The sequence below is a fragment of the Bos grunniens genome, chromosome 23 (genome assembly GCF_055505025.1).
Source record: "Bos grunniens cultivar Pamir isolate PY7600 chromosome 23, Bosgru_T2T1.0, whole genome shotgun sequence".
In the NCBI taxonomy this organism is placed as follows: domain Eukaryota; kingdom Metazoa; phylum Chordata; class Mammalia; order Artiodactyla; family Bovidae; genus Bos; species Bos grunniens.
Window position 1 is genome coordinate 13,426,207 of NC_141187.1, and position 20,557 is coordinate 13,446,763.

Consider the following 20,557-nt stretch of genomic DNA (forward strand, 5'->3'; position numbering starts at 1 on the left):
CTCAGGGTTATGTGACTCTGACTAGAGGCCCAGGGTAGGAGGGCAGACTGCACTGCTTTATTGGCAACGCCTATCTGAGAGAATGGAGAAGGCAATGGCACCCCACTCCAGTACTCTTGCCTGGAAAATCCCATGGACGGAGGAGCCTGGTGGGCTACAGTCCATGGGGTTGCTGAGACTTGGACACGACTGAGCGACTTCACTTTCACTTTTCACTTTCATGCACTGGAGAAGGAAATGGCAACCCGCTCCAGTGTTCTTGCCTGGAGAATCCCAGGGACGGGGGAGCCTGGTGGGCTGCTGTCTATGGGGTCGCACAGAGTCGGACACAACTGAAGCGACTTAGCAGCAGCAGCAGCACCTGAGAGAAGGGGTTAATAATCTAGGGTTGCTCATGGTAAGGGGTGTATCCCAAGCACCTCTCTGGACCCTCTGCAAGCCATCCTAAAACTCTGGGAGGGATCCAGAGTACCAGGATTCCAGAGCGAGACCTGTTCTGTGGAAGACTCTACCCTGCTGGGAGAAACAAGGTCTGGCAAGTGGTTTCGAGTTCCTCCCCAGAGATAATGCCAGTTTTTTGGGTTTTTTTTTCCCCTTCTTTTTTAACCCTTTATTCTGAAAGTCCAGAGAAACAACCGAAACATATTAACCTGACAAACTTGGGATTTTAAATCAAATCAATTTCCAAAGTGAAAGGGCACAGCTGGCAAACGGTTTTTAAAGCACTCAACCCCTCCATAAAGAAAAACTTTACTCTAAGAGTATTTAAAAATAAACGTCCAGCCAGTAACCAATCTAAAGTGATAAACTGTTACAGGGGGATATAGTGACTAACTTGAGGGGCAAGGATAGATGGTGGAGACCAGAGAAAACTAAACCTCTGGCAATGGCTGAATCTCTGGAATAAGACTATAAATGAATCAAAGATGATAGATCAATAATGGGTTAATAAAGGGAAGCTGGGAAGACACATTTCTAGTCCACAAGGATTATAGTACCAGGGCAACAAGCAACTTCTATTCTTTCCCACAAACTCCTCCTAGTTCTATGTGACAGCATTTGAGCTGGGATGGACACAGGTCCTGACTGAGCCCTATGATGACAAGAGCTCTGGACAGAAGCAGAGCAAAAGAAACCAATGTGTATGCATGACTGGAGACAGAGCGGTGGCCCTCATCCATTCATCTGTTTACAGTCCGAGTGCTAGGTCCTTGTTAAGAGACCATGGCTAGAGCAAGTAAAACTGACCAAATCCCTGCTCTACTGGAGCTTACACTCTAGTGGGGAAAGAACAACAGTAATTTAATAAGCTTGCTAAGTAGAGTTTCAGTGTAAACTGTAGTTATCACTTGTGAAGGAAAAAAGCTGGGTTCTATGAGAGGGAAGAGCAAAGCAATGGTCGTGACAGGTGGTCAGGGCAGTTTCTGAGAAAGCAGACTTGAACTGAGAACAAAAGGATAATAAGGGTTAACCAGATAAAGAGCAGGGGAGTGGGTTCCAGAGAGAAGCCATGGCACCTGCAAATGCCCTGTGGGAGGACAGAGCATGACTCGAGCTGGAATATGAGAGGAAGTGAGGATGATGTAAACAGAGGGAACACAAGGAGGGGAATGAAGACTAAGTCTGGAGAGGCAGGAGGGGGCCAGGGTGTGAAGGCCTCAAGGTCACGTGAAAAACTATGGACTCCGTCCAGAGAGCAATGGGAAGCCAGTGAAGGGTTCTAAGCAGATATAGGGCAAGAGTTGTGCTTGGAAAATGCCACTGTGGTTACAGTGAGTGAGGTCAACTTAAGAAAGGGTACAGAGAGACTGTCGGCGGGGGTGGGTCAGTTAACAGAGCAAAGTACAGAGGAGAGAGAGGATGCTAGTTAGCCTAGGTGGTCTTGACTGATCTTTGTCATTAGAAATTTAATATTAATATGAAAGCAATTTCCAAAAAACAAAAAATCTTTCTGATTATGTGCATTTTAAGTGTGTCCACACAGCTCACTGATAAAGTTTTACTGACATTTTTTTTTTTTTTAATAAAAGGCATGGAAAAAGTATTATCCTCACAGACTAACATGGCTTCTGGGTAAGCAAGGGAGAGGGAAGAGAGCTCTCAGTTTCTCCCGGCTGATTACTGGTTATCTGAGGAGACTGCATTTCTTTCCAGAGCCATCACCTGTCAGATGGTCTGGGTGGGATGGAGCCTCTCCACTAGCAGTCCACAGAAGCTGCAGACAGCTCTAAACTTATAACTCAGTTCACATACTGAGCATTGAAATCTACTTTCCATATGGCTTCCAACAAAGGAATAAATTTTTCCTTAAAAACTTTCTGCAATACACAGAGGTAAATCCCTTCTCTGGGTGTGCAGGGAGGAGTGCCTGACTCCCTTTTGATGTTCTTCATTCCAAAATACTCATCGAATCCTGCTACTCATAAACCCACAAACGAAAGGTTGATGAACAAGTGTCTCCAAGTCTGGTGTGACAGGTAGATGCCTTCTAGGGGTAGGCTCTGATATCTTATCGTGACACGGGGGTCTGCCTCGAACCAGACTTGTCCTCTGTGTTTTATCTGAATTCCATTGTTTTCTCATTTTTTTGCCATTCCTTTTACAGGTACATGTTTCTCTATCATTCAAGTTCTAAAACTCTTGACAAAAGTAACAGCAATGTTTGCTCTTTTAAAAAAAACACAGGAAAGAACATGACTAGCTTTTCTCATTGCTGTCAAATGCTGTGTAGAAAAATGGAATTAAGTACAAAAAGAGAAAAATAAAATCTCCGTCGAACATTTAGAAGTGACAATTACACAACCAGAGCCCATTAATTGGCTCACACTTCAAGAAGGAGCAGCAAGCACAGCCTTCCAAGCTCGCAGGGAGGGGCTCTGAGGAGGGCAGTAGGCCCATTACCCCAGCAGACTCCCGAGAAATGGTAACATTTCAACACAGGATCTACGGGACAGCCAAGAGCTGCAATCCCATCCTGGAAACTAAAACTTGACACTAACCAGGAACTTCTCATCAGCAGTCTCAATGGTGAAGTTATTTCCTCTGTTAAAACCTACTTTCTTTCTATTGCATCACATTAGTGACTCCAAGCCCTCCACACTCAGCCCCCAGGTCACATGGTTAGCAGTGCCCTCCTGGAATCAACCTGAGATTTTCGTTTTGTGAAGTGTCAGCCTAAGAAACAAAGCTGGCGGCAAGGAAGCTTTTTCAGCTTTATCACTAACAATGGCAAAGAAGATGCAGGCAAGATAAATAAAGAGTCTAGGTTTAAATGTCCCGTGTTTCAATCTTGCTACACTTTGGCAGAGTTTACTGAGGCTGTAACTCTCCACCTTTAATTTATCCCGTTGTCTTCAACCACTGCAGCACTTAGAGGAAGAAACATGACTCTTGGTCCTGAGATTCCTAGTGAACAAATAGCATCAGTTACAGGAACAGACCCCAGAACAGAATGTCGGCCCTCCCCAGCACTAAATGACAGTACATTCAGCATGGGGACAGGCTGCTTGTCAGACACGAATGCGGTCAGGCTGAAATGCAGGGGGCAGAGCAGCTGTCCCCACAGAGGCCTCGGCAGGTGGCACAGTCACAGTGCTCCTCAGGGAAGGAACTGCTTCAAAGTTAGGATGCTACAGAAATTGCCTGATCCCAGGTGGTGCTCCAAGCAGGCCCGGCCCCCCTGAGTGGGGAGACTCAAGTGGACATGGACTTCTAAAGTACCGAGGAAAGACAAAAGGAAGAAGTACTCTTGGAGAGCGGGGCTCTGAGAGGACCAAGGGGAGAAGCATAAGGAAGAGGGGGCTCAGGGGCCATTTTCAGGGAAACACTTGTGCTAGTGTAAGTGGCTTCAAGGTTCTGAAAGGCCAGTAGGGTATGCTATGTGCAGCGCTTGTTTAGTTTTTTAATTTACTGTCGACAGTGAATAAATCACGCTACTCTGCCAGCATATGCTACTCAAATAACGGCAAGGATACATCTCTAAAAACATTAATGGCTGTAGCTAGAAAAAATACTTGTAAAATAAAGTTTTCTTTTTTATTTTAAGAGATGTACATGTAAATTGATCAAAAACGTAGGGAACCAGAAATAATTTCTCTAAGCCTAATATACCACGTCAACCTTATTAACGTTTTAGCATGTCTCCTTGTGGTTTTCTTCTTAGTTCATAGTTTTTTTCCTACTTGTGATAATATTTCTATAATTTTCAGTCCTGTTTTAAAAATCTTGACTGAGTAGTTTCTTAAGTTATTAAAAACTCTTTTTTTTTTTTTTTTTTCTTTTCGGTTGCACCATGCAGGATCTTGGTTCCCTGACTAGAGATCGAACCCAGGCCCTCAACAGTGAGAGTGCAGAGTCCTAACCACTGGACCACCAGAGAATTCCCTAAAAACTCTTCACAACATTATTTTTAATGAACACTTAAGCTGAGGAAGAAAACTTATTCAAAAGGAAATATGGGTAGTATATCTGGCAGGCACATAGACAGTTTATGAGAAAATGAGGCTAAACTCTAGAGATGCTAGGTAGTTTCAGATTAGGATGACAGAATTCTCAAGCAGAAAAGGAAAATTTTCAGTAATACTCAATTTTTTATATCTAATATTTTATATTTGCCAAAATGTTTGCCAAAGGCATAGTCTTAGATGATGGCAGAGATCACTAATATTTTGGCAGACACAATTATTAGTCAATGGGGCTATGACAAAGTGAAGAAATGGTTAAAAAATGAACACAAATGAGGTCAATATGAAAGGAGCTCAAGCTTTGCAGGAAGCAAGACGGCTGCATTAGATGAGAGAAGTGCAGCCAAGCACGAGCAAGGTAAGGAAAGGAAAGAGGTCTCTGGGGAATATCAGCAGCCCATGTGGTAGAGCTTTTGGGAATTCAAGTTCAATACAGCTGACATTATAGGCACATTTACCTTGCTTCCTTCCTGGAAACCAATGAGGGGACATCAAAGAAATACAAAGGGAATACATTCATAATAGTATTGCAAACTGAAAGAAAGGCTATTAGCAAATCAAGATTTTGTTGAATTTCTAGAAAACGGTAGGTGGATGAAATATTATTCGTAAATCTGAGGGGAATTAGGCAGACTTCCACAGAGCAGCCAACTGAGCAGGATGGAAGAAAAATGATTCACACTGGGCCATACATACCATTGTGGAATTTAAGACCTTCAAAGATAAAGAGAAGATCCTAAAGGTATCTATGGGGAAAAACAAATTACTACAAAGAATAAGAATACGATTATATCAGATTTTTCTCTTCAGTAACATTAGATGCTAGATGGCAATAAATCCAAGCTTTCAAAATTCTGAAGGAATTGAACTCTACACCCAGTCAAACTATGATTCAGGCATGCAAGCATTCTGAAAATTTGCTTTCCACATATCGTTTCTGAAAAAAGTACCTATAGATTTACTCTGTGTAATGCTCATGAGGGATCTTCTTAAAAAAGACCCAATCAATTCATATTTGGCTTCAAATTCACCTAGGAGTAAGAACAGGAGTTTCCTACTCAGGGTAGCAGCAGGCATTTCTCCTCAGGGGGTCTTTGCAGCAGGCCACACAACTGTACAAGAGCCGTTCCTGCTGGCACGCAGGTGACAGCTCAGATGAGCACAGAGAACTTATATTGAGCGAGAGTGAAGCCACTCTGGTCTAGAAGCCTCATATTTCAAAATGAAATTAATCTCTCTTGAAATAGCTCCATAAACACAGATCCCAGAACTTTCACAAGGGACACGTCTAATCACAACTCATCACAGTCAGGAAACACAAAGCTATGACTTCCAATCAGATATTTTAAAGTTCTCCCAGTTTAGTTCAGTCGCTCAGTCGTGTCCGACTCTTTTTGACCCCATGAATCGCAGCACGCCAGGCCTCCCTGTCTGTCAACAACTCCCGGAGCTTGCTCAAACTCATGTTCATTGAGTCAGTGATGCCATCCAACCATCTCATCCTCTGTTGTCTCCTTCTCCTCCTGCTTTCAAGCTTTCCCAGAATCAGGGTCTTTTCCAATGAGTCAGTTCTTTGCATCAGGTGGCCAAAGTATTGGCATTTCAGCTTCAACATCAGTCCTTTCAATGAATATTCAGGACTGATTTCCTTTAGGATGGACTGGTTGGATCTCCTTGCAGTCCAAGGGACACTCAAGAGTCTTCAACACTACAGTTCAAAAGCATCAATTCTTCGGCACTCAGCTTTCTTAATAGTCCAACTCTCACATCCATATATGACTATTGGAAAAACCATAGCTGGGAGTTCTCCCAGGCTAGAGGCAATTTACCAATCAATGGTGATTTTATTCATAAGCAATGCTGCCTGATAACACAGCCAACATTCCACTCCTCTCAGGTTTTCAGGGGAAGAGGATCTAGAAAGGTAACTGGGCCAAAGGACAGTATCTCCTACAAAGGATAAAGGGTCTTATTACTCCTTTACCTAAATTCTACAAAAAGAAAAACATATTATCACAGTTGTAGAGTAGGCCTCAGAAGCAGTCTGTTCAAAAATTAACCAATGATGGGAATGTAAATAGGTGTGGCCACTGTTGGAAACATTACAGCAGTGTCTCAAAAACCTAAAAACAGAACTACCACGCGACCCAGCAATTTCATTCCTGGGAGTATATATATAAAAAAACAAAACCACTAATGTGAAAAGATACACGCACCCCAATGTTCATAGCAGCATTATTTACTATTGTGAAGATACGGAAGCAGCCTAAGTGTCCACCAACATACGAATAGATAAAGAAGCTGTAGTGTGTGTATGTGTGTGTGTATACACATACAATATACTGGGTCATAAAAGAAAGAAATATTGCCATTTGCAACAACACAGATAGTCTTGAGGATATTATGCTAAATGAAATAAGTCAGACAGGGAAAGACAAATACTGTATGGTGTCACTTACATGTGGAATCTAAAAACTACAACAAACTAATAAAAGGGAAAAAACCAGATTCACAGATACAGAGAACTAGTCATGACAAGTGTCTGAGGAGGGTACTAAGAGGTACAAACCATCCCGTACAAGATAAGCTACAAGGATATACTGTACAATGCTCGGAGTACAGCCAATATTTTATAATTGCAAATGGAGTATAACCTTTAAAAATTGGCAATCACTATACTATACACCTGTAACTTATGTAATATTGTACATCAACTATATTTCAATTTAAAAACAGGAAAATAATGAAATAATGAAGAAAATATGCTTCAGAAGCTTCGGTAACAGGTAAAAGAAGCAATTAGGAACTCTAGGAAAACAAAAAGCAGGCTATCATGAAGCTACTTATTTATCATTTATGGAATAATTCTGGGCACTTGTAGTAAAGCTGAATCTGTGATTTGAACATAGTATAACTCTTCCAAGAGCGACACAAGTTTAGTGACACGGAACAGCATTTCTTTTACTACAGAGCCAATGAATTACTAGGTCTATAGTGAACAATGTTTATATAATCATAATGTTACAGTGAGTTCTGAGTGGTTTTCCCTTTTCAGAATCAGTTTATAGCCAACACATGGAAGATTTAAATAAGTCAAAAACCAGAAAATCATACCATAAATCTCACAGTTTCAATGAGCTAGGACAGTTAATTGATGGGGAGAGACAGAGGGAAACATAGTCATGGTAATTTCTTCACTAAATAGTAGGGAGTCAAGAAATACTATCTACAATGGATGGGTCAAAAATAGAGGTTTAACCATTTTGTCTAATTTTAAAAGAAGTAACAGTAGTGGGGTTCTCACTTCCAATATTCATCCGAAGGACTGACACTGAAGCTGAAGCTCCAATACTTTGGCCACCTGATGCAAAGAGCCGACTCATTGGAAAAGATCCTAATGCTGGGAAAGACTGAGGTCAAGAGGACAAGGGGATGACAGAGATCAGATGGTTGGATGGCATCACTGACTCAATGGACATGAGTTTGAGCAAACTCAGGGAGATAGCAAAGGACAGGGAAGCCTGGTGTGCTGCAGTCCATGGGGTCTCAAAGAGTCAGACATGACTTAGCGACTGAACAACAACAAGAGAACAAAAAAGAAAAACGTAACTAACAAAAAATGAGGCGTGGGTAAGTAAGCTAAATTCATTTTTTTATACCAAGGAGTCAGTGAAGTAGCTAAACTAATAAGCAGAGATATAAAAGTATTACTTATAATTCAGAAGTTATAAAGACTAAAAATAATAGTCAAAAGTAGCTACTCCTAAGAAATGAAACAAGATGGGAGAGTAAATATTTATTCTTCACTTATATCTTTTTGTATAGTTGAAAGTAACTTTCCATGGGCAGGTTTTACATGGAAAACAGGTTTTACATGGAAAAATAAAACCTGATGTTAGTATTTTACTGTACTGACACAAATTTCAGTTCAGTTCAGTTCAGTCGCTCAGTCATGTTCGACTCTTTGCGACTCCATGAGCCACAGCACGCCAGGCCTCCCTGTCCATCACCAACTGCTGGAGTCCACCCAAACCCATGTCCATTGAGTCAGTGATGCCATCCAACCATCTCATCCTCTATCGTCCCCTTCTCCTCCTGCCCTCAATCTTTCCCAGCATCAGGGTCTTTTCAAATGAGTCAGCTCTTCGCATGAGGTGGCCAAAGTATCAGAGTTTCAGCTTCAACATCAGTCCTTCCAGTGAACACCCAGGACTGATCTCCTTTAGGATAGACTGGTTGGATCCCCTTGCAGTCCAAGGGACTCTCAAGAGTCTTCTCCAACACCACAGTTCAAAAGCATTGATTCTTCTGCGCTCAGCTTTCTTTATAGTCCAACTCTCACATCCATACACGACCACTGGAAAAACCATAGCCTTGACTAGACCAACCTTTTTTGGCAAAGTTATGTCTCTGCTTTTTAATTTGCTTTTTAATATGCTGACATAAATTTAGGGTTCAGCAATTTAGAAGCCAAAAGAGAAAAGGAATCAATGATTAAAAAGTGGAGTAAGGTTAAAAGGTACAGGATTAGGTTATATGAAAAAAGAATAAAAAGTAATTTTATAAAATCAGCCAATACATTTGTGAAAACATGGATAAACCTTGAGGGTATTATGCTAAGTGAAATAATTTAGACAGGGACAGACAAATATTTTATGACCTCACTTACATGTGAAATCTAAAAAAACAAATTCATAGAAACAGAACAGATTGATGGTTGCCAGTGTCTGGGTGCTGAGGGAAATGGCTGAAGATAGTTGAACAGTACAAATGTCCAGTTATAAGATAAATTCTGGGGGTGTAACGTACAGCATGTGACTATAGTGAACACTGCTGCATTGTATATTTCAAAGTCACTATGAGAGATCTTAACAATTCTCACCATAAGAAATGAAATTGTAACTAGGTGAGGTGATGGATGGTAATCTTATTGCGGTAACCGTTTCACAACATATACATATACCAAATCATTGTGTTGTACACCCTAACCTTATACAGTGTTATATACCAATTACATCTCAAAAAGCTGGGAAAAACTCCACAGCAGTCAATATGAAAACAGAATTACTGGGATTTCCCTGCTGGTCCAGTAGTTAAGACTCCACACTCTCAGTGCAGGGAGGCCGGTTTCGATCCTTGGTCAGGGAACTAGATTCCGCATGCCACAACTAAAGATCCCACAGGCCTCAACAAAGATGTGGAACAGCCAAAACAAAAACAAAACAAAAAAACCCACCAGGACTATCTATGATAGAAAATAAGCCTTTATAGTGAAAGTTCCAACTGTAGCAGAAAGGACACCAAAAAAAAAAAAAAAGAAAGAAAGAAAGAAACTATCCTACCCCAGGAGCAGGAACTTACAAGGAGACATCAGAGAATCTCATTCCCTAGTCTTTTTCAGAGGACAGCAAAAATCTGTCCCCTGATTCCCTGACTAGGCAGAATGCTATCAAGAGGCAGGGCTATGATATCTAAAGGTCCTACAGAATTTCATTTATGTTACTCACATACTTTACTTCACTGAAAAAAAAAGAAAAAGAAAAACCACCCAGGCTATAATTTTTGAAGCTAATAGGATCCTCTCTTGAGGACTGCTCTAGAGTACATTAGTTCAAAAGGAAAGGGTTTCTTCTTTTATCATCTGCATATCTTCTACTATATCTCTTAGGACCTTACTCAAAAATGGAAGGCACAACAGGCTCAGGTTATGTCTCTAAACATGAGATCACAGCCTTTGGCCCCACTGATTCCTAGAGGGTTAACAGGCACGTGCCTTCCTGCTATTACTCTTATTCTTCTAATATATTATTTATTTATTCGTCTTTAAAACACTTACTGCTATAGCATCTAAGTGCTAAAATACAAGGGAAAAAACATTAAAATTATTGAACTCCACCAACTAATGGAAACAAAAAATTAAAAGGAGGAAAAATAGATGCTCATGACTTAATGCAAGACTACTGGGAGAGAATCGAATGAGTGAGTCAAGGAAAACCCATTTAAATAAATACAAAATCATTATGATATGTACCTTGCCAGTAGTTAGTCAACCAGTTCTTGTTGAAAACCCAACTGTATAACATCTTCAAAAGGGGGACATAAAAGAGATGAGGAATCCAATTTGTAACACATAAAATGACTGAAGAGATGGGTGACTGTAACCAGGAAGATGTGTAAAAGATGCGGAAGCAGAGGGCCTGGCCTGTGAGCTGTATACCCAACAGCAATGACTCTGGAAAGATATATTGGTGGTGGTTCATGGGCCTTGAAGGCCTTCCTGGTGTACAAAAAGGGTTCTTGGAGCTTGGAAATAAATGAATCACTTCAGTTCCCAGTTTTCATCATCTAGCTTGGTTTAGCAATGCTTTGGGTTCAAGGAGGCAACATGATCCAGGTGAAAGAGATCTTCCTTTTCTCTTTTATAAAATCAGGACAATATCCCACACAAGGTGATTTATATTCAGGACAAAATAAGGTGAAATCCATGCAGTGAAGAAATATTAGTTGCTAAATAACTGTGAGTTTTCTTATGCTACCATAGAGATGGCCACAAGATGTGTGCTCCTCTGAGAAGCGGCTGCTCAGCCAGGGGCTGACTACTTTCCCCAGTCCCACTAGCATCTAGTGTGGCAACTGACTAGCTCTCCCCGATGAAATGGACCATACCCAGGCCAAGGCTTTCAGAGCCAGGGTTACCTTCTCTCTGCTCTTTCCCCATGCCAGCCAGAAGCAGATGATGCTGATGAGGCCTTCGGTGATGGCAGAACCACAAGAAGGAAGATACCTGGGTCCCTCAGTCATCTGTGAAGAGTCACTTGACAGCCAGGAACACTCCTGACTGAGAAGTACACTGCTGTGTTAAGCTGCTGACATACTGAAACACTGTTTGTCACAGTAGCAAGTGTTACTCTAACCAGCACACGTGTTCTATATAATTAATATACAATAATGGTGAGGATCTCAGACATTGCAGCAAACAAGCCATCATTAATGCTATTATAAAATCTTGAAAAGATGTTCAACATCATCAGCCATTAGGAAAATGCAAATCAAAACCTCAAGGAGATACCACCCCAGAATGGCTATGAACAAAAAATAGACAATATCAAGCACTGGCAAGATTGTGGAAAAACTGAAACCTTGATACGCTGCTGGTAGGAATGCAAAATGGTGCAGCTGTTGTGGAAAAGTTTGGCAGTTCCTCAAAATCTTAAACATAGAATTACTATGTTACTGTTACTGTTAAGTCACTTTAGTCGTGTCCTGTGACTCTGTGCGACCCAAGAAGACGGCAGCCCACCAGGCTCCCCTGTCCCTGGGATTCTCCAGGCAAGAACACTGGAGTGGGTTGCCATTTCCTTCTCCAAAGCATGAAAGTGAAAAGTGAAAGTGAAGTCGCTCAGTCGTGTCCGACTCTTTGCAACCCCATGGACTGCAGCCTACCAGGCTCCTCTGCCCATGGGATTTTCCAGGCAAGAGTACTGGAGTGTAAGATCCAACAATTCTACTTGTAGGTATATTCATAAGACAGCTGAAAACACATGTCCACACAAAAACTTGTACAGGAATGTTCATAGCAGCAATATTCATAATAGCCAAAAAATAGAAACAATTCAAATGTTCACCAATTGATAAATGGATAAACAAAATGTGTTATTTATATATTCCCATGTTATGGAATACTATTCAGTCATAAAAAGGAATGAAGTACTGACACATACTATAACATGAGTGAAACCTGAAAACATTATACTAAGTGAGAGAAGCCTGGAACAAAAGGTCACACACTATATGACTCCATTTATATGAAATGTCCAGAATATACAGATCCATAGTGACAGAAAAGTATTGGGGCTGTGGGAGGTGGAGGGAAATGGGGTGACTGCTAGTGGGTAGGAGGTTTCTTTTTTGGGGTGATGAAAGTGTTTTGGAACATAAGATAGTCATAGTGATGATGGCACAACCCTGAACACTCGGAAAACCACTGAATTGCACAATTTTAAAGGGTGAAGTCTATGGTATGTGAATCATATCGCAATTAAAATAAAAAAGAAAAAATATCAGCTGCTGGCTTTATCTTGCCTCCAAGAGCACTGGTCTCCACACAAAAAGGCACTGCGTTCTTTTCAGGTAATGACTGGGAAAAGGCATGAGGGAACCTTCTAGGATGCTGCAAATATGCTAATCTCAAGCTGAGTAGTAGTTACATTTACATGGTTCTAGGCTGGTCAGAACTCAGAACCCTTCTGCCTGGCATCCCCCACAACCAGGTAAGGTCAGACAGAGCCCAGATGCCATACGCATGAATGTCTGTTTCCCACGGAGACCTAAGGTAACAGTGTAACTAACATGGAGATGAGATAAATATTTAAAGGTAACCCTGAGAAAGATATGAGGGTGGGGAAGAGGTGAGAGTCCCAGAATCCTACTTAATTGTATACAGCATCAGCAAAAATCTCTAAGGAAGAAAAAAGTCCCAAAGGGCTAGTGTGGGATGTGGGGGGAGGAACTGAGAGAGAATTGCATGCGGAAAGTATCTTTCTCGTCCCTGCTTAGATACGTGCCATTTAAAAAATTCAAGTTCAAACCACAAAATAAGGACCACTTCTTTGGTCGTATAAATTTTCATACAAGTATTTAATAGTCAAAACTGAAGTAAAGGATCTTTAGAATGCTTTTACCTCCAAGCAAGAATATAATTTGATGATTCCAGATCTGACTTTTCATTGGAACTTCTGAGTCTAGTGGAAAGACTGTCTTTTAAAGTAGCATATATTCCTGAAAGAGCGGCACTTACTTGCAGGAGACTTTGGTTCTGTCGGCCACCATGGTCCACTGCTGCTGGTTGGTGGAAACCTCAACATAGTAGCTGTAGCTCCGGTCGTCACAGTCCCACAGCAATAACCTGAGCAGAGGGAAGACACAGAAGGTGGTCAGCACTCTGCCTGGCTCTTTGCTTAGGCTGGAGGCGTGAGGGGATTCATGTCTTCTCTGTCCTTCTAATTGGTCTCTTCTGCCCACACACTTTCAGGACCAAGGAAAGAAAGTGAATCCCCAACAAAAGTATGATGAAAGGCAGAGTCAGTCTGTAGGGAGAGGCTTGTTTCTTTAGGGATTTATTTCACAAGGCACCCAACCAGGCAGCCTCTGTCCCCCATTAGGCAAAGATCTTCACATGAGCTGATCAGGGAGACGTCCCCAAATCCTCCTTCGTGCTTCTTTCAGCCCTCACCTCTAGCTGTCTTGGCTGAACAAAGGTAACATTCTTGAAATCACTGTTTATGGGGAAACCTGTGCTTTCTAATGGGTATTCTAAGCAGTACTTACTAGCATGTCCCAATGACCTTAATTATGTTTCAGATTCCTTCACATTCCAGACTTCCTGCATAGCTTTGGTAAGATTACCTGATTGGGAGATACAGGCAAACATACGTTCATCAGGAAATCTTTGTTTCTTAAAGATTATGTTGGTCCTGTTCCTATACCCCTTCTTGGCTCAGATAAGAACCAAAAGCATTGACTATGTGATTCCATTTACCAGAAACTCAAAAGAAACAAGATATATCTGCAATGACAAGAGTCAGAATGGTAGCTCCCTCTTGGGGAAGGAATGACTGTGAAAGGGTGAAGGAGCCTTCTAGGATACTGAAAATGGGGTAGTTTTGATCTAGTGATAGCTACATGGGTATATACACATGCAAATATTCATATTCATCAAGCTATTTATAAAAGTTTTGTGTAATATATGTGTGTTATTCCTCAGTTTAAAACAACAGAATAAAAAAGAATCTAAATATTATAATATGGCATTAGAGTACAGTCCAACACTTTGCTTCCGACAGTGCTGCTATGGTGAGAGATCACTGTTTTCTATCATTTCAGCCTCAGAAGTCCTTCCCATACAAGATACCTATCTTACTGTTTTACAGCTGGGTATGCACACGTGTCTCCTCCACTAGGTAGAACAGAGTGAGCTCCCTAAACAGAGCGTCTATGTCTTACTAGTTTTCCACACTCAGGACCTGGCATAGCGTCTCACACAGTGCCTGCACTCCATGAATATCTGCTAGGCAAATACATTATTTGCAACAACTACAACAATGATCATTATCATTTCTTTAATGCTTACTGTGTACCAGGCCCTATATTAAATGTTTTACATAACATTACATCCTTGCAAAAATCCTCTTAGCAAGCATTATTGTTCTCATCAAATGATATATGGTGAAAGTGAGGCTTAAAGCTGATCGGGAATTTGTCTAAACTCAGTGATGGTTCCAACCTGGTGTCAGGATGAAAGCCCTCTTCTGTAATCTGTCAAATGTTTTCTTTACTCCCAGTTTATGTGTGGGGGCATAATTGACAACTTATAACCTATCGCTCTACAAAAGCAGTTTGTATTGCTTCCTCTTAATCCCTCAATTACCATCAATGAAAACCCTTTGCACAAGTTCAGCGTCACCTGTAGTGTCACCTATAAAGCTGTTACTGCAGATCAGAAATGCCACTGTGTTCCCCTTTCCTCTTACCCTTTGTTCCTTGCTTTCAGTTGTGATTTTGTTTGCTATCAATGATGAAATCCATATTATTTAACATGATAGAATCCATCTTTTAAGTAGAGAAAACTGTTAAAAGATTTTGGAAAGCATAAATAGATGTGTAATACTGTAAATACTACCGATTCTCTTGAACTCATCTGAGTTATTTAATCTCTCAAAATACTCTGAATCAATCAGACTGGAATCTACCCTATTGTTTTTAGGGTCCAATAATTCTACTTGTAGATTAAACCAGCATGCTTGATAAGAAAGTGAATCATTTCTCTCATTAGTCATTTCCTCAAATATTACTCTAGTGTCTCAGTACTTTCATGCAGTTAGTCTGTGTTATTATAATTTATATTGAGTAACTTTTAAAAATGTACTTTTTGCTTCTATGTTTGTCTGCTCTCAAGATGAATACGAGCCTATTAGAAAGATGGTTGATCTCTCTCTTTAAAAAAACTTTTACTCCAAACGTGGGATCTGTTTATATAGCATATGTTCCATATATGTTCTGGGCTGAAATCCTTCATAACTCTGCCAGAGCAGATTAAACCAGGGGGGAAAAAACCTTCAAAATAATTAACATTTGCTTTATTTAACAGCCCTGGTCACAAGCTTTTTGAGAGATGCTGTTGAGGCTGTTTTCCCAATGGAATTTTGGTTATTTATGGAGAGCTAGGCTTAACATAATCCATATCCTTCTGGATAATCGTGAGTTAGTGTTTCTACCAGTATATCCAAATGAAAATAATCAGTCCCTTTTGGGTTAGACTCTAACCAGATCTTGAAATATTTCACAGAAAAAGATTGACCCAAGGATATAGAATACAGAGAAGATAAAGGGAAAACCAATTATGAGTAAGTTTCATAAATGCTGTAGTAGAGATTCTTAAAGTAACAGCAGATTAAAAGAATTTTAAAGTTGTGCATATCGTGTCTTACAGTAACTTATTCTATGAAAGTGAAAGTTGTTCACTCATGTCCGACTCTTTGTGGACCCATGGACAATACAGTCTATGGAATTCTCCAGGGCAGAATAGTGGAGTGGGTAGCCTTTCCCTTCTCCAGGGGATCTTCCCAACCCAGGGATTGAACCCAGGTTTCCCACATTGCAGGCAGATTCTTTACGAGCTGAGCCACAGGGAAAGCCAAAGAATACTGGAGTGGGTAACCTTTCCCTTCTCCAGGGGACCTTCCTAACCCAGGGATCGAACCCAGGTCTCCTGCATTGCAGGCGGATCCTTTACCAGCTGAGCCACTAGGGAAGTCTTCTAATTTCTCTCAAGGTAACATGAAGATCACCCATAATTCCAGTAATTTTGTAAACACACTCATGGTAAAAATTGCTTCTTTGCTTAATGATCTATTATGAATATTTTTTTTACTAACTTTTTTTGGGCATCATCAAATATTTTCCCTCATCTTTTGTACTGATTTCATAGAATTTTACTGTGTGGATGCCCCAGAATTTATCTAAATAGTCCTCTTATTGTTGGACATTTAGGTAGTTGACAATATTGTACTGTTATGAAACCTCTGTGATGAACATTCTTAAACTAGATCTATGATTATTGTCTTTGAAAGTTGCTATAAGTAAAACTCCTGCAACAGGGTTTATTACACCTTGACATGTATTATAAAATAGCTGGATACCTGTCCTCTCGCCCCCAATGACAGGCTGTACCAATTTATACTCATACTACCAGCAGTGTATAAAAATGCTTTGCTTCTGTACATCATCACCAGTATTGTATATTATCTTTTAAAATACTGCCAATTTGATAGATGAAATATATTTCATTACTTTAATTTGCAGCTTTTTACTTACCATTGAACTTGAACATTTTTACCCATTTTCTACTTATATTTATTCGTTTGTTAATGACTTACAAGATGCCCTTTATATTTAAAGGATATTAATCCAGTGCCTATCACAGTTTGCATGCTGATGATATTAATTTTTATTAGCCCACTCTATCGATCTTTACCTCAATAATTTCTCCTGGCCTAAATTCTTTTTTCTGAACAGCAGCCAAGTGCACATACTGGTTGAGACATCTCCTCACTAGTCCTCTATTAAGAGCCCCTGGAGGCTAAAAATGTGGGGTCAGGGTGACTCCTGAATGGAAAAGGAACAGTGATGGATCTTAGGTTGTCTTCACCTACACTTAGGAGTTTTAAAGAGAGATTCTTCTTTTTTTAACTGAATGAAAAGATTCTTTAAATTCTATGGGTCTATCTGCTAAGTCGCCTCCAACTCTTTGTGACCCATGGACTGTATAGCCCACCAGGCGCCTCTGTCCATGGAATTTTCCAGGCAAGAATACTGGAGTGGGTTGCCATTTCCTAATCCAGGGATCAAATCCGTGTCTCCTGAATTGGCAGGCAGATTCTTTACCACTGAGCTACCTGGAAAGCCCCTTGAATTCTATAGTGCTCTACAATTTTCAAAAAGTTCACACACACAATTTCATATAATCCCAAAATAACCCTTTTAAAAATCCTCTCCCCCTGTATTGTCCCTCCCTCTCCCCATTCTCCCACTGGCAGCCACCAGTTTGTTCTCTATATAAGAGGTATTTATTTTATGTGCCCAGATGCATATTTGCTTAGAAGGTAGGCTTAGCCAGGAACGAAAACCCCTCTGTTGATTCAACTAAGGGAGGAAAAAAAAAAAAGCAAGCACAGCTTAAAGACTCAAAATGAGAAATTGGCTCCATCTCTTTTTTTTTTCCCATGGAGAGAAATTTTAGTTCTAATAAGGCACAACGGTAAAGCCCACCAACTCCCTTCACTTCTTTCCCTGCCAGCAAAGTCTGTTCCTGTATCTCGGCACCTGCGACAACACAGCAGTATTCCCGACTTGTAATCTGCCAGAAAAGGTCTGCCAGGTGAGCTGGCCCAGGACAGACACACTCCCTCTGACTCTAATTGAGAGCAGCTCCTTAAACATACCCCTGACATCTGCACGCCCCCGCCCACACATCAGAAGCTGTTCTCAAAAGGAGCTGCATAAAGGCAGCTGCTGGCCAAGATCTATCGCTGCAGATTGAGTTTGTGTTTAAGCTGTGGCCACAAACCCCTCTACCTAATGAGCACAGCATGAAATGCCTGGTGATATTAAATGTTGTCTCCTCCATCTTCCTTATCCTCATTGTGGAATTTCCCTGAAAAGCAGTGAAGTGCTAGGCTTTTTTAAAAAATTGATTAGCAGGTGTGATTTCGCTTACATCTTCCATAAACGCTCTGGCTGGCTGCATACCATTGATTACTGGGGGTCAGTTTACAGCAACTAATTGCTCTCCTTGCTAGTGTTTTGATACGAAATTCAATAGCAAATATGTTTTCAAAACTCTTGTCTTTGCGGCTTGAGTCAGAAGTGACTTGAGGCAAACCCAGTGGACTGAATTTTCCCTTCTTTAAAATAATTGCTCTCTCATCAGTCTGTGAAGAAAGTTTCCAAATTATAGCATTCTAATTGGAAAGTCTGCATTATGCATGCGATGACAAACTATGTTGTGCTGAGCGGCACTTTTTTCATCCCTTTCTTAAGGGATTAATTCTGTGCCAGATTGTGAACAATGGCTGAGGTTTAACGGTGGAGATCAACAGCTTCTCCACTGAACTGGTCTTTTGGATCAGCAGCAAGAATCTGTTTTGCCTCCTTCTAACTGTCCATCATTTGTGGGAGACTCCACTGGAAGGCCAGGGGTCAAGACAGTTGTTCTTGCCGAGTTTTCCCATTTGGACGAAAACAGACAACTAAGCAAAGATCAACTGCCATGGTATTAGCCATATAACAATAATTTATCATCAGATCCATTTCCAATCTCTCAGACAAAATGAAAGGTACTTCTGACCTCAAAAATGTGTACAGACTATTCTTTGTTAAAATCTTCAGAAATAAAGTTCCTCAGAAATAACTGTCTTCCATTAACAATTCAACAAATATTTGCTGACTATTGACTAAGTGACACTAGGCAAGTCACTTAACTTGTGTTTCAGTTTCATCCCTTGTAAAATGAAAGGTCTACACCTGATGGTTTCTAAGGGCTCTTCCAGTTCTAACATTTTGTAATTTTTTGCGACAGTCTATGCAGAACAGGGTTTGGGTTTTTGGTTTTTGGGTTGTTTTTTTTTTTGGCATACCTATCCATTACATAGTAACTCTTCCTTTTTTAAAAAATTGTATTTATTTATTGGCCATGCCCTGTGGGATGCAGGATCATAGTTCCCTGACCAAGGACTGAACCTGTCCCCCTTGTAATGGAAGTGCGGAGTCTTAAACAATGGACAGCCAGGGAAGTCCCAGTAACTCCCCTCTTTGAGTATGGATTCTGGCCCAACCTTAAGGTATATGTAGTGGGTTCCTGAGTTCTGTAGACACAACTGTGTTGCAGGAAGGCATATGACCCTTGCTGAGCCGATCAGATTTCATACAAAAAATTTACAATTATGTAAGATTTTACCATAATTGGTGCTATTCATTTAAAATGATGATAAAAATGCAGACATTCTGGAGGGACCCTCTTTCATCAGAAGCCCAAAGTAGTAAAGAAAGTCATCTGCAGTGAGAAGTAAACAAGACAGGTGGTATGGCCCAGGAAGGGTTGTCTGGCCTCCTTGCAGGATGACCAACATCTGATTTTAGTCCCCAGTGCCCTAGTGGGGGCCACTGGAGTTCCTGCCTTGGTGTTCCATGAGAAATTTCCCAACCACTTTAATAAACTCACCATTTAAGGCTTAAGCCATCTTCATCTGGTTTCTGTAGCTTGGAAACAAAAGGGCCTAAGATAAGCTCCTAGCGGAGTGCACGAGGCAGAAACGAACAGACGTTCTGATGATGAGGATGACAATGACAACGTGATGGCTATGGGACCAGAGAGATGACAAGGTGAAGAACCAGGATGGTGAGGAGGCTCACTCTGGACAGCAACCTTTTCACTGAAACATGAAAGCAGAGCCTCTGTTGAAGCCAAGAGGGGGAGGACTGCAGTGTGGGTGAAAAAGCAGAACGGGCTTCAGAATAGTTTCCATGAGGCCTGCCGCGCTGCAGGGAGCGGCCTTGCAAAGACAGAACAGTCAGCGTGGTTTATAACTCTCTCCAGCAGTGGCACTGAGAGGGTGGAGGGGAGAAAGCAGGGGTGTCAGTGACAAGGCAGAGACAGTGCAGGATGAGGGCAGTGAAGTGCAGTACGAGTGTTTGCCACTTGAGGCTGCTGAGGAGTTACCTGGAGTCAGAGGGGGCTGACCACCTGCCAGAATAGAGGGAGGGGGATGGGAGCTCATGACAGGCTTCCCTGGTAGCTCAGACAGTAAAGAATCGTCTGCAATGCAGGAGACCCGGGTTCGATCATGAGGCAGAAGAGAATTTGTGACGGACACAAGGGTGAAGGAGAGAGGTGTGGTGGAGTTCTGGTCACAAGAGGCAATTTCATTCAGTGCTTTCTGTCACTCTTCTGAATGAGGAGCGGAAAGATAAACATCATGTTAGAGGCTCTGTTCTAAGCTCTGCTACTGAGAGGCAGGAGAGGGCCTGTCACAGCTGCC

The 20,557-nt window shown here is 41.2% G+C and overlaps 1 protein-coding gene across 16 annotated transcripts in view; it reads right to left on the reverse strand.

The window, feature by feature from the left end:
• The window catches only part of BTBD9 (BTB domain containing 9), a 415,967-nt gene that overhangs the window by 65,183 nt on the left and 330,227 nt on the right, over window positions 1-20,557 (reverse strand). For all 16 annotated transcript variants that reach the window (XM_086371529.1, XM_086371528.1, XM_086371526.1 and 13 more), the window contains one exon: window positions 13,261-13,368. In XM_086371529.1, coding sequence (XP_086227655.1) covers window positions 13,261-13,368 — 108 coding nt within the window. The remainder of the gene's footprint in view (window positions 1-13,260; window positions 13,369-20,557) is intronic.